Here is a 12,847-nt window from a genome sequence, read left to right on the forward strand (position 1 = left end):
CCCCCCTCCCCCCACATCCATCAGTCCTCAGTTTTTGTCAGCATTCAAGAGTCTCTCATGGTTTACTTCTCTCCCTTTCCCCCACCATTTCCACCCTTCTTCTCCCCCTTGTTCCTCCGGCAAGTTCCTCCTAATCCTCCTATACGTGCAAACATATGATATTTGTCCTTCTCTGCCTGACTTATTTCGCTCAGCATAACTATTAATAACAGCACTGGGACTAAGGCCTTACCTCACGGAAATTCTCTTCAATGATCTGCAGGGTGGCAGCCATGCAGTTTCTTCGATTCAGGATTATATCAATATCATGGTCCACCAAGTCTTCAGGAAGCCAAGAGGAGGCAATCAGAAGGCTGAGAGGGGTCCAGGGCTAGCACCAACCCCTTCCCACATATCCATCCCTCGGTCTCCCTCCGAGGCAGATCCCTGTGCCCTCACCTGCCCTAGCATTACTGCTATCAACTGTACCTGGGTCAAAGCGGAGCCTCTGGAGGTCAAGAGCTTGCTGGAAGACATCATAGCGTTTGTTCATGGTCAGCTGCAGAGAGAGATGGAGAAAGCCACTGTGAGGCTCCGGTGGCGATAGGGAAGTCGGGGGCTGGGGGAAGAAGAGATGGGCCTGGGTGTGCGCACACAATGGGCCTTGAGTCTGCATTACCTTTAGCTGCTCCATTTCTTCTGGCTCCAACTTATACCGCACAGAGTAGGGTACATTAGAGGGATTGACAAAGATCGATATCTGCAAGAAGGTGCAGAGGGGTAAGCACCAAGAACTCTGATTTCAAAGAAGACCACCAGCCCCTGGCCTCTCCTCCCACCCTGGGACTACGTACAGGTAATGCCCTCAGCACATACCTTTTGGTTCTCCTCATCACAGATCTTGTAGCTGACATCTTTCAACGCAGAGGCAATGCCAGCATCCTGGACAAAGAACCGAGCCTGGTTTTTCACGTAGTGAAACTACAGGAGAGGGAGGCAACAATAATTTTGAAGTATAGAGTCTTTCTGCTCAGTGGGCTACCCCCCAGTCCCCCCACTTCTCTGTGTCCACTCATCTGGCTTCACCATCCTCTCTTACATCCACTGGAGTGAAGGGGACACTGCAATAGTTCTGGATTGAATTCACTAGCCATGTCTTGTCATACTTTCCCCCACAGGGAATCTAAAGGTGAAAAGAAGGGATGAGAGTGAGGAGAGACAANAAACCAGCTTCCTTTTGGATTCTAATATCTCAGGCTCTCTCGGTTTGTGTGCTGTACATTTTGTACCTCAATTACTCCATGCTGTTTCAGGGCACGCTTATGAGTAAAAATCTGTTCACTGCTGATTGCTTAATGGTGTAGTGATTATGACCAGGCCTCAGATTAACTCCTCTGGGGAGTCATTGCTTTCACTGTGTGGCCTTGCTGTCAGGGCAATCCTGCTACTCACAACCTTTGGGACTTTTCCTGTGTGGCACTGGAAGTGGAATTAAACATGGATAGAGCATTCGACCCATAAATGCTATGGCTCAGGCCTCAAAACTTAAAAACAGCCTGGAGTGCTCCCTCTTTCTCTCACACTCCACATCTAACTCATCAGGAAATTCTCTCACCCTGTCTCTCCAGTACATCCAGAATCTAGCCACTTCTTACCACCACCATTATTACCACCACCTTGGCCAAGACACCAACATCTCTCTTCTGTATTTTACTGACTTCTAGCTGGCCCCTCTACTTTCATCCTTGCTCCCTTCCTTACCATCTGTTTTTAGCCCAGCAGCAAAGCATAAGTCAAATCATTTCAGTATGCTGCTCAAAACAATGTAACAATAGTTTGAAGCCATCAACATGTTAAAAAGCCATGAGTTCATAGTGATACTAAACAGCAATAACAATGACAAAGAGGAACCTTATTAATGACCTTTGGAGAATGGCAAGAAACCAACTGGTTTTCCTGAAAATCCACCAGTGAAAGGAAAAACTCAAATATTAAAAGGAGGAATGAGGGCCTGTGGTCAACATATGGTGTATGGGGGCATCAGAGTCATTTTTGAGAACTGACATTACTTCAGAAATAACGTTGGCAAGGGAAAGTGTAAAAGTGAGCTAGCTAACAGCGACAGCAATCCCCAGACCGTCCGGCTAACTTGGGTGCCTAAATGGGGACAGAGGCCTCCCTCATCAAGGTGATTCATCAAGGTGATTCAGACCACAGAAATCACAAGCATAACCTTGTTTGGGAATCTCACAGGAGAGTGGGCATGTGATTAAAAAGCCAGAGGAACCACATGCACACACACACGTGCACGCGCGGGCACACACACATATCCACTTACTGAAGGTTTGCATCTCAGCACGATCCCTGTCTTGCCGTTGTTCTGCCAGAATCAAAGGCAATAACAGGAGTATGGCAGATCAACTGGTGCCTCTCACCCAGGCTGCTTTAGTTACCCCTCAAGAGCCACCAAGTACCAACTGATCCTCCCACGGAGAAATGGTCGTGAGTATCCTTTATGACATCATGTGTGTTCACATGGCTACTTCCTGTGACAGTTTGGAATTCTGCCTACATCATCGTTACGCCACTGAGCACATTGCAATGGCATTACGGTAGGAAAAGAACAGGATGAGAAGTAAACCAACACTTGTCCTGCGGCAGCCAACATTTGCTCAGTGTTGGGTAGACTCATTAGATTTCTTTGACCTCTTCACAGAAACCCCACGATGACTGTCTCCACAATTCCTTTTCAGACCATGAATTTTAGGCTCACAGGGCTTAGGTCCATTTCCCAGGATTTCTTTAGCCAAGTCAGTGTCAGAACAGAAATTGTGTCCTCACATATTGGTCTGCCTCAGTATCCTAAGTATTTCTCTAGCTACTATGCTGGCTCTACTTTAATGGTGAAATTTCAGATCTCAAGGACAGATTTCTGTGAGCAGACCAGGGATAATGTTTTGTGACTAGAAGCTAGTCACTCCGCTTGGCAGTTGAGAGGGGGAGTGTCCAGGTGACTTGGAACAAGTGGAGATATCTGTCTTGAACTAAACAGAAAAATCTTTTTAGATAACAGGTTTTGCAGGTTAGGAGTCACTTTGAGCCAACAGCGTCTGGCATATAATGGGGCCTAATTAGTATTTGTTAAATGAATATAGACAATGTAGATTTGGGATCAACAAAGCCACCTTTTGGAATCCATACATCTCAACCATTTCTACCCACATTTATTTATTCCAGAAAAAAAATGTACTGAAGAACTGTCTCATAACCTCTTTATATAACTAGCATGTGTTAAATTCTTTTTCTTTTGTAGAATTAGTATTTTTCATTAGTGTACAGTTACAAATAAAGCTAATTGCCCCCCCCTTGACTAATGCTAAAACTACTGATTTTCTGATCTTAGGAAGGGAGGGTTTTGTAAACTGGTGACAGAAATGAAGACAGACTTTCCTTAAATCCAGCAGATATAGCTTCCTGGGGGTCTGGTATGTGTAGAAAGATTGTCCTGGACCTACATGCATGTGTGTGAGAATTCAGCTTTGTGATAGCAGTATCATCCTTGTCTCAGAGGAAAGTAAGACTGTGTGTATGTGTATGTGTGTGTGTGTGTGTGTGTGTGTGTGTGTGCACGCACATGGGTATGTGTTAATATTATCTGTTTTGCATTTGTATAATTAGATTACAGATACATGTATTTCAAATCATGTTGGAAAATGCATTGCCACAGAAAACTGGACCCTAATGTACATTTTCTTTTCATGTATTATGTATTATATATGGTCAATTTTTGTTTTTTTACATCTTGTCATTTTAATATTTGAATTGATTTTCAAATTTAAAGTATTAGATATCTGTATACAAGGTATTCCTAATGGTGGAGGCCAAATAACCCAGTGCAGCATGGAGTGGAATTTAGGGTGGTTCCAAGATTTAAGTCCATGCTCTAAAGCTTCCTAGAAGAAGCACATAAATATTTTAAACTATAAGAGACAATATCCTACAGCTATTTATACCAATATAGTTCTCAACTAATAGCGCAGGAGAGTCTGATTTCCTAGGGGGTGTTTAATCATTCAAAAGTCATTCTTATACTTTGGCTCAGACATTTCACTTTTAAAACTTATCATACAAAATATTCTCTGCTGAAATATATACCTATAGTTATATGGCTGTGTTTTACAGTCTCTTTGACACGGAAAAACAATGGGACCAAAGAGTGGCTGATATTGACAGAAGAGGGGGAAGAACTGATTGTTCCTGGAATCAAGGACAGATGGAAAAGAAGGGACATGGGTACCCTTCATATAGAATAAAAAGGCCAAGGGATGGATTTATGGGCCAGAATAGTGAGGGTAATCATTGGTAAGAAAATGAAACACAAATGGAAAAATCCTCTGAGGACCTGAATTCATCCTGGCAATATGCACCTCTCTAGAAACTTTCCTTTCTTTCCATGTATAACTTGTCTGTCTCTCTCTGTTACTTCATCTTCAAGCCAAACAGTTCCCACACAGAGAAATAGCTCCCACACAGACTGAGAAAGAATAGATGGTACACAGGAACAGCACGCAGTGATGAATCTTTTGGACAGAAGGCTAGAGTTAAAAGCCTGTTGTTCCCAGACACAACACCCATCATTGTCCACTGGACTTTAAGTCCTGTACTCGTGCTCATTTCAACTCTAACATGGAGTCACACATTATTGGTTATGGACATAGGATTTGAGGTCAGATTAATTAGGATTTCAATTGTGGTGCTAAATTCTATGGTCCAGGGAAAGTAACACCGACTCCATGGTGACTCACTTTTTTTCCTCATACATTCAAAATAGTCATAGTTTTGCCTCATAAGATAATTGTGACAATTTAGTTAATATGGAAAATATATGGAAAACACCTGGAGAGATGCCTGTAACCTAATAAGCATGGTAAGTAAGTTACCTATTACTAGGTCAGTACTTAGCACAACAACTGGTATTTAGTAAAGAATGAATTTGTGTTTACATTTATTGTTATTAGTCCTGTGGAAAATGAGAAGGAAAACAGAAGTGTGTATGGGAAAAGATTGTAGTGTCAGCTCTTAATGTATTTTATAAAGTAGCAACAATAAACAGGACAGCCCTGGTGGGAAATGATCTGACATACTTATTAAGAGAACCAAAGTAAAAAGCTTAGACTCTGAAACAGGCATACAAAATGTTTTGAAGAGGGACTTACATTCCCAGTTCCAACATTTTTGCTAAAAATGTATTATTATTCAAAAAATGGTTCAGGTTTAAGTGGTAGGCTAAATAAGTAAATTAGAATACTTCTGGAACATTATAGACACTATATTATAAGTTAAGATATAATACTTCTGGCACCTTCTATGACACTATATGAAAGAAAAAAATATCAGGATACAAAACTGTATATTCCAGAGTGATATAAGTAGCATGGCTGGAGAGNCCTTCTGCCACAGAGATACTGAGTTAACAACAGTATATGAACCAAAGTACCTCTGTAAGAACTTGGGATCAACTGAGAAGATACAGCACCCAGGCCATTATAAAACCAAGAAGGGGTTTTTGCTAAACGGTTAAGAAAATTCATGTTGTTTTGCAGTACTGTTCATGCTCCTCTGCCTATGTAACATATCACATAACAACTGGAAGAAACTTCCCCACATTCCCTTTCCTCCCTTAGGTTGGAAACAAGAGTACTTCATGTATCCAACATTCTGACTTGTTAGGGGGCTGATCCAGGACCAATTTCTGTTTTGTTTAAATTAGAAAACTTACTTCACTTGCATCAGAATTCGGAAAGGTCTGAAAACAGAGGTGAGCAGTAAGTTAGAGGTTCAGTTTCACAGGCAGATGCCAGGGAGAGTAAAAGAGGTCAGAAAAGTTATGAAAGATCTTAGAACTTCCAGCAAAGTTGACCTTAGTGAAGTCATCCCCTGCATAAAACCTGTATACAACAACTGGCAGAGGTAGTTGTTTTTTCTAATGCTCAAGTCTCAGCAAATTTACAAGGTCTACAAATAAACAGGGAAACATGGCCTAATTAAAAGAACAAAACTCCAGAAATTGATTCTAAAATAAAAAGCAGATCTATGAAATGTCTGACAAAGACTTTAAAGTAACTGTCAGAAAGATCCTCAATGAACCAAAAGTGAAAACAGATAGACAATTTGATGAAACAGGAAAAAAAATATCTGAACAAATGAGAACATCAAGAAAGTGTTAAAAACTACAAAAAAGAAATTTTAAAGCTGAAAAATACAAGAACAACTGAAAATCTTGTAAGAGGAGTTCAGTAGTAGAATTGGTCAGAGACAGGTCAATTGAAATCACTGAGTCAGAAGAGCAAAACAAAAAAGAATAAAGAAAAGTAAGAATGTATGGGACTTATGAGACATCATAAAGAAGAGAAATATGTGCAGGAGGGGAATCCAAGAAAGAAAAGGGAGAAAGGGGCAAAGAGCTCACTTGCAAAAATAATGGCCCCAAACTTCCCAAATCTGAGGAGAGAAAGGGACATGAAGATTCAAGAAGCTCAAGGAACTCCAATTAGGAGAAATTCAAAGAGAATCACACTAAGATACATTATCAAATTGTCTAAATTCATAGAAGCAATTCATCATGTACAAGTGAACTTTTTTATATTATCAGTTGATTTGTCAGCCAAAACTTATCAAGTTAGAAGGGAATGGGATGATATATTATAGGTACTGAGGTAAATAAGAAAGGAACTGTCAACCAAGAATACTGTACCTGGCAAAACTGTCCTTCACAAGTGAAGGAGAAATTAAGAATTTTCAGATAAAAGTTGAGGGAGTTCATTATCTCTAGAATTTCTCTATAAGAAATGATAAAGGGAGTCCAAGTTAAAGTGAAGAAATAGTAGACAGAAAACACTAAGCTATTATGAAAATATTAGGTTCTGCAGTAAAGGTTAATACATGGACAAATATACTAACCTGTAATATTGTAATTTTGGTGCATTTAATGACAATAAGAATTTAAATGAGAAAAATATTTTTTAAAAACTTGCAAATCTATGTTAATGTATATACCAATATATAAAGATAGGATGTGTAACCTCAATAGCATAAAGTAGGGAAGGTAGAGGTGTAAAGTAGTAGTTTTTGTATGTAATTGAAGTTAAACTGTTATCAATTCAAAACAAATGCTATAACTTTATCTTATGTAATTACAATGATAACCACAAAGAAACTTTCTATAGAATATACACAAAAGCAACTGAGAAGGGAATCAAAGAATACCACTACAAAACATCAATTAAATACAAAGGAAGACAGTGAGAGATGAAAGTAGGGACAAAAAAAGTTACAAGGCATACAGAAAACAGTAAAGAAAATGACCATAATAAGTTCTTCCCCATCAGTTATTACTTTAAAATTAAATGTATTTATTTACCCAATCAAAAGACATAGGCTGAATGGATTGAAAAAACAATATCCAACTATATAGTGTCTACAAGAGACTCAATTTGGATCTACGGACATATATAAGTTGAAAGCAAAAGGATGGAAAAAGATATTCTATGCAAATGGTAACCAAAAGAGGGCAGCAATGGCTATACTAATGCCAGACAAAATATATATTAAGTCAAAAACTGTTAGAAGAGACAAAAAACATTATATAATAGTAAAAGGATCAAGTTATAAATACTAAACTACAGACTTCCTAAATACATGAAGAAAACTGATAGAATTTAAGGGGTAAATAGACAGCAACACAATAACAGTAGGAAACTTTACTACTTACCTTTCAATGATGGATAGAACAGCCAGAGAAAAGATCAATAAGGAAATAGAGGACTTGAGCAACAGTCCAAATAATAGATTAATTGGGCCAAACAAACATATACAAAAAGCTCCCCTAACAACAGCATATGTTCTTTACAAGTGCATATGGAACATTCTCCAGGATAGACTGCATGTAAGGCCATGAAATAAGTCTTAGCAAATTCAAGAAGACTGAAATAATACAAAGCATCTCTTTCAAAAACAATGGAATGAAACTAGAAATCAATAGTATAGGGTTAACACACTCATAAACAACCAATGGGTCAAGAATAAGTCACAAAGGAAATTAGAAAGTACTTTGAGACAAATTAAAATGAAAATACAACATTTCAAAGCTTACAGGATACAGCATGAGCAGTGCTAAGAGGGAAGTTTATAGCTTTAAATGTATACATTAAAAAGATGAATGAACCGAAATCAACAACATACCTTCATACTTCAAGAAATTAGACAAGCTAAACCCAAAACTAGCAGAAGAAAGTAAATAATCAAATAAGAGCAAAGAATAATGAAATAGAGAAAACAAAAACAATGTAGGAGGAGTTAATATGGTGGAGATGTAGGGGCACCCTAGACTTTCTTCATCACTCAAACACAGCTGTATTGAGGTCAGGTTAGTTGGAATACCCAGGAAATAGACTTGTGGAGTGGCAGAAGGATCTCCACAGTGGAAGGGAGACAAGTGTGAGGTGTGTGGATGTTAATTGGGGGAGAGAAAAACAGCAGCGCTGTGGAGGGGAGGGAACCCCTTCTGTAAAGAGACAAAAGGGAGAGGAGGGAGATGTTGAGATAGTGCAGCATCGAGTTAGCACCAACAGAAGAACCTCTGGGACCACGAAATGGGGAGCAAAAAGTACTGAAGTACTGAAGGTCCCAGTTATTTTTTTGCAAACAGTGTTTGGAGCTCAAACAACAAGGTTTTGAAAGTGTGTAACTTTCTTCAGAGTAGAGCTGTGGTGCATGCCCCTGGAGAATAGGGAGCTGCCTCTGGAGTGCATAGCATGGTGTAGAGATCTCCAGAGTGGACTGGGAAAGAACAGTCCCCTTCCTGGAGTCTTTTCTGGAAGGGGATTTGTTGCCTCCTCAAGGACAAAAGAGCCGGCAGGTGCCAGTCAAAGGCCTTTCGTCAGAAGGGTGGTGAGGCTCTACTCCAGGAGAGGGGAGCAGATCTACGCCATGCAGTGTCCTTTAAGACTTTGGATTTTGAATCCAGGCTGTGTGCCAAAGTAAAAACACAGGAGAGTTGTGGTGCAGGGCAAGCTGACTGCCCTCGCCATTTTGTGAGGACTGCTTGAACAGCAGGGGTTAAGATCCCAGGCAGGGAAGAGATTGGAGTGGAACCATTTTCCCCCCAACACCAGTACAGTGTGACTTCAGAGAGCAACACAGCAGCCCCCAGTGGAGGTGGGAACCACATACACCAAACCTTCCTCCTCTATGCCTAGCAACTGCTTCTTTACCAGGGCAAGACTGACTCTGAGACAACACAGCCAGCCTCTCCTCTAGACCAGCACAGCGAGAACCTCCCAGGCACCAACAGAAACCTCTTTTGTTCTTTTTATCCTCCTACTTTTTTTTTTTCTTTTGGAATCTTTCTTATCTTTTCTTCTTTCTTTCGTTATTTTGTTTTCTCTTGTTTTTGGGACCAGGATTTTTTATTCTTTTCTTTTTCCTTCTATTCTGCTTTTACCCCTTCTTGTTCCCTTTTTTTTTTCCTTTGGAATCAGCTCTGGGTTTTTTTGTTCCATTTCTTTCTCTATTTTTATGGGATCAGGCTTCCTGACCCCCCTTTTTCAAAATCAAAGCACACCTGGTTAAATATACAAACAATCCACCGCTAGAAGAAAGGAGGAGCTCTGCAGAGAACTGACCGGTGGGAAAGAGCAACCAAAATGCAACAGCAGAGTGCACACAGCATACAATAGAAACACTTCCTGAAGTGCCAGGCCCTGGAGAGTATATGACACCTTTTCAATATAGTTGTACATTCAGGTACAGGAAACATAACAAGTTTTTAAAACATTCAAAAGACAGAAACTTAGCCAAAATGACAAGACAGAGGAATTATCCCTGAAAGAAAGGTCAATAAGAATTCACAGCCAGGGACTTGCTCAAAACAGGTATAAGCAATATATATGAACAAGAATTTAGAACAGCAGTCATAAGACTACTAGCTGGGCTTGAAAAAAAAAACGCATAGAAGACACCAGAGACACACTTGCTGCAGAGATCAAAGACATAAGAACTAGTCAGCAAGAATTTAAATTTTTTTAAATGTTTTATTTATTTCTGAGAGAGACAGTGTGGGCAGGGGAGGGTCAGAGAGAGGGAGACACAGAATCTGAAACAGGCTCCAGGCTCTGAGCTATCTGTCAGCACAGAGACCCAACACGGGGCAGTAACCCATGCACTGTGAGATCATGACCTGAGCCGAAGTCGGACTCTTAACCGACTGAGCCACCCAGGAGCCCCATGACCAAAAAAATGATATAAGTAAGATGAAAAATAAACTGGATACAGTGACAGTGAGGACTGAAGAAGCAGAGGAGAGAATACATGAAATTGAAGACAAGATTATGGAAAATAATGAAGGTGAAAAAAGAGAGAAAAGAAGTTACAAGAGCATGAGGGAAGAATTAGAAAACTATCTGGTTCCATTAAACAAAACAATATCCAATTAGCAATAATCGCGCCTCGGATAAACCTCATTGGCTACGATACTGCCACTGCAAAAAGCTATGAAACAAAACAATATCCATATCATAGCAGTCTCAGAAGAAGAAGATCAAGAAAAAAGGACAGAAGGTTTATTTGAAGAAATTATAGCTCAGAACTTCCCTAGTCTGGGGAAGAACACAGGCATCCAAGTCCACGAGGTACAGAGCTCTCCCTTTAAAATCAACAAATAGAGGTCAACACCACAACATGTAATAGTGAAACTTGCAAAATATAAACATATTGTATCTTTGTATTCAGTGGATCTGTCCATTGAAACTTGGCAGGTCAGAAGAGAGTGGCAGGAAATATTCGACATGCTGAATGGGAAAAATATGTAGCCATGAATTCTTTATCCAGCAAGCTGCCATTCAGAATAGAAGTGAAGAGAGAGAGGGGGCAAGATGGTGGAGAAACAGGGAGCTCCGTACATTGCACTCACCCCCATATCTCACACGGAAAATATCTGAAGCCATAGGAAACCTTATAGAACCCAAGAGAATGGGAGAAAAGGACGCAGAATCCACTGAGAAAGCCTTCTAACCTGAGTGCGAACTGAGGAAGATTAAATCGAGCCGGGATCGGAGACTCCAGGGACAGGGGCGATCCCCCTCTGCGGGGAGTGAGAAGGGAAAAAGAGAGAGTCTGAAACCACTCAAGACACGGTCCCTGTTGCTGGGAAAAAGAAAAACCTCCGCTCCGGGCACAGAAGGAATGTGTGAGCCAAATCCCTGCGTGCCGTGTCCCCACGCGCCAACTCGTCCTGGAGGGGCTGTGTCCGCGGACCACTTCTTTGTGCTCCTGGATGGCTGGACTCTTAGAAGAGCTGCGCGCCTACCACGCCATTGTGCTCCTGGATGGCCGGACTCCTAGGGGAGCTGCGCGTGCCTCCTGGGTCGCAGTGCTCCTGGCTGACTGAAACTCCAGAGGAAAGGCGAAGAGCGTAAAAACTGGGAGATATGCCAAGAGTTCGTGTTTTGGGTGATGAGACACAGAGGGACCTGGTTTCCCTCTCTCCAGCGGGCCTGGCCCCCGGCAGGCAGACCCCTGCCCATGCTCGCCAACCTAACTCGGAGGAGAAGGGAGCAACGATTCTGGTTCCACCCCCAGGGATAGGCAAGAGGATTGGAATTGCCCCGAGGGGATTACCTGCGAGGTTGTGTCTAAGGCAATTTCACTGGGGCGTGCAGACTGGGACTTGGAAACTAGGCCTGGCCTGGGTTAAAGAGCGCAACCCACTTTGAGTGCACCCCTGGCACGGGGAGTTTACAGACCCAAAAAAGCGAGGTGCAGCATTTGGTTCAAGAAGGGACTGGAGCGCCACCAATCTCTTCCCCACAACCTCCAAGGCAGAACTCCCTCCTGATGCATTGGATCACACCACGCCCATCCCTGCTTGAAAGCTGAAACTTGACAGGACAGAAAGGAATGGCAGGAGATCTTCAATGTAATGAACAGAAAAAATATGCAGCCAAGAATCCTCTACCCAGCAAGCCTGTCATTCAAAATAGAAGGAGAGACAAAAGTCTTTCCAAATAAACAGAAATTGAAAGAATTTGACACCACTAAGCCAGCCCTACAAGAAATCCTGAGGGGGACGCTCTGAAGGAAATATTGCAAGGAATGCAAGATATCAGAGACACCACCACCAACATGAATCCCACAAAAGACACAAAGACTCTAAACCCACATATTTCAATAAGAACACTGAATGTAAATGGGCTGAATGCTCCAATCAAAACACATAGTGTAGCAGAATGGATAAAAAACCAAAATCCATCTATATGCTGTCTACAAGAAACTCATCTTAGACTGGAAGATACCTTCAGATTAAAAGTGAGGGGATGGAAAAAATATATCATGGTACTGGAAATCAAAACAAAGCTGGAGTAGCTATACTCATATCAGACAAACTGGACTTTAAATTAAAGACAATAAGAAGAGATGAAGAAGGGCTTTACATAATAATTACACGGTCTATCCATCAGGAAGAACGAACAATTATAAATGTCTATGCATCGAATATGGGAGCACCTAAATATTTAAAACAATAACAAACAGAAACAATCTTATGGGTAAGAATGTGCTAATAGTATGGGACTTTAACACTCCGCTTACAGCAATGGATAGGTCAACCAGACAGAAAATCACTAAAGAAATAATGGACTTGAAAGACACATTGGACCAGATGGATCTGACAGATATATTTAGAACTCTATATCCTGAGGCCAAGGAATTTACTTTCTTCTCAAGTGCACGTGGCACATTCTCCAAGATAGATCACATACTGGGACATAAAGCAGCCCTCAATAAATATAAAAGAATTGAGATAATACCATGC

General features: G+C 41.0%; 1 protein-coding gene and 1 pseudogene across 1 annotated transcript in view; both read right to left on the reverse strand.

Annotated features, from left to right (window-relative positions):
• Window positions 1-1,643, reverse strand: part of LOC144224760 (nuclear RNA export factor 2-like) — a 9,739-nt gene extending 8,096 nt beyond the window's left edge. The window contains exons 1-5 of the mRNA XM_077755856.1: window positions 1,635-1,643; window positions 1,079-1,162; window positions 856-960; window positions 659-739; window positions 469-538 (exon numbers count right to left, since the gene is read on the reverse strand). Coding sequence (XP_077611982.1) covers window positions 469-538; window positions 659-739; window positions 856-960; window positions 1,079-1,162; window positions 1,635-1,643 — 349 coding nt within the window. The remainder of the gene's footprint in view (window positions 1-468; window positions 539-658; window positions 740-855; window positions 961-1,078; window positions 1,163-1,634) is intronic.
• An 8,762-nt stretch (window positions 1,644-10,405) lies between these two features.
• LOC144224763 (U4 spliceosomal RNA) lies at window positions 10,406-10,529 on the reverse strand (annotated as a pseudogene).
• Between the last annotated feature and the right edge of the window lie 2,318 nt (window positions 10,530-12,847).

This window comes from Crocuta crocuta, unplaced genomic scaffold (assembly GCF_008692635.1).
Source record: "Crocuta crocuta isolate KB4526 unplaced genomic scaffold, BGI_CrCroc_1.0 scaffold505, whole genome shotgun sequence".
Taxonomy (NCBI): domain Eukaryota; kingdom Metazoa; phylum Chordata; class Mammalia; order Carnivora; family Hyaenidae; genus Crocuta; species Crocuta crocuta.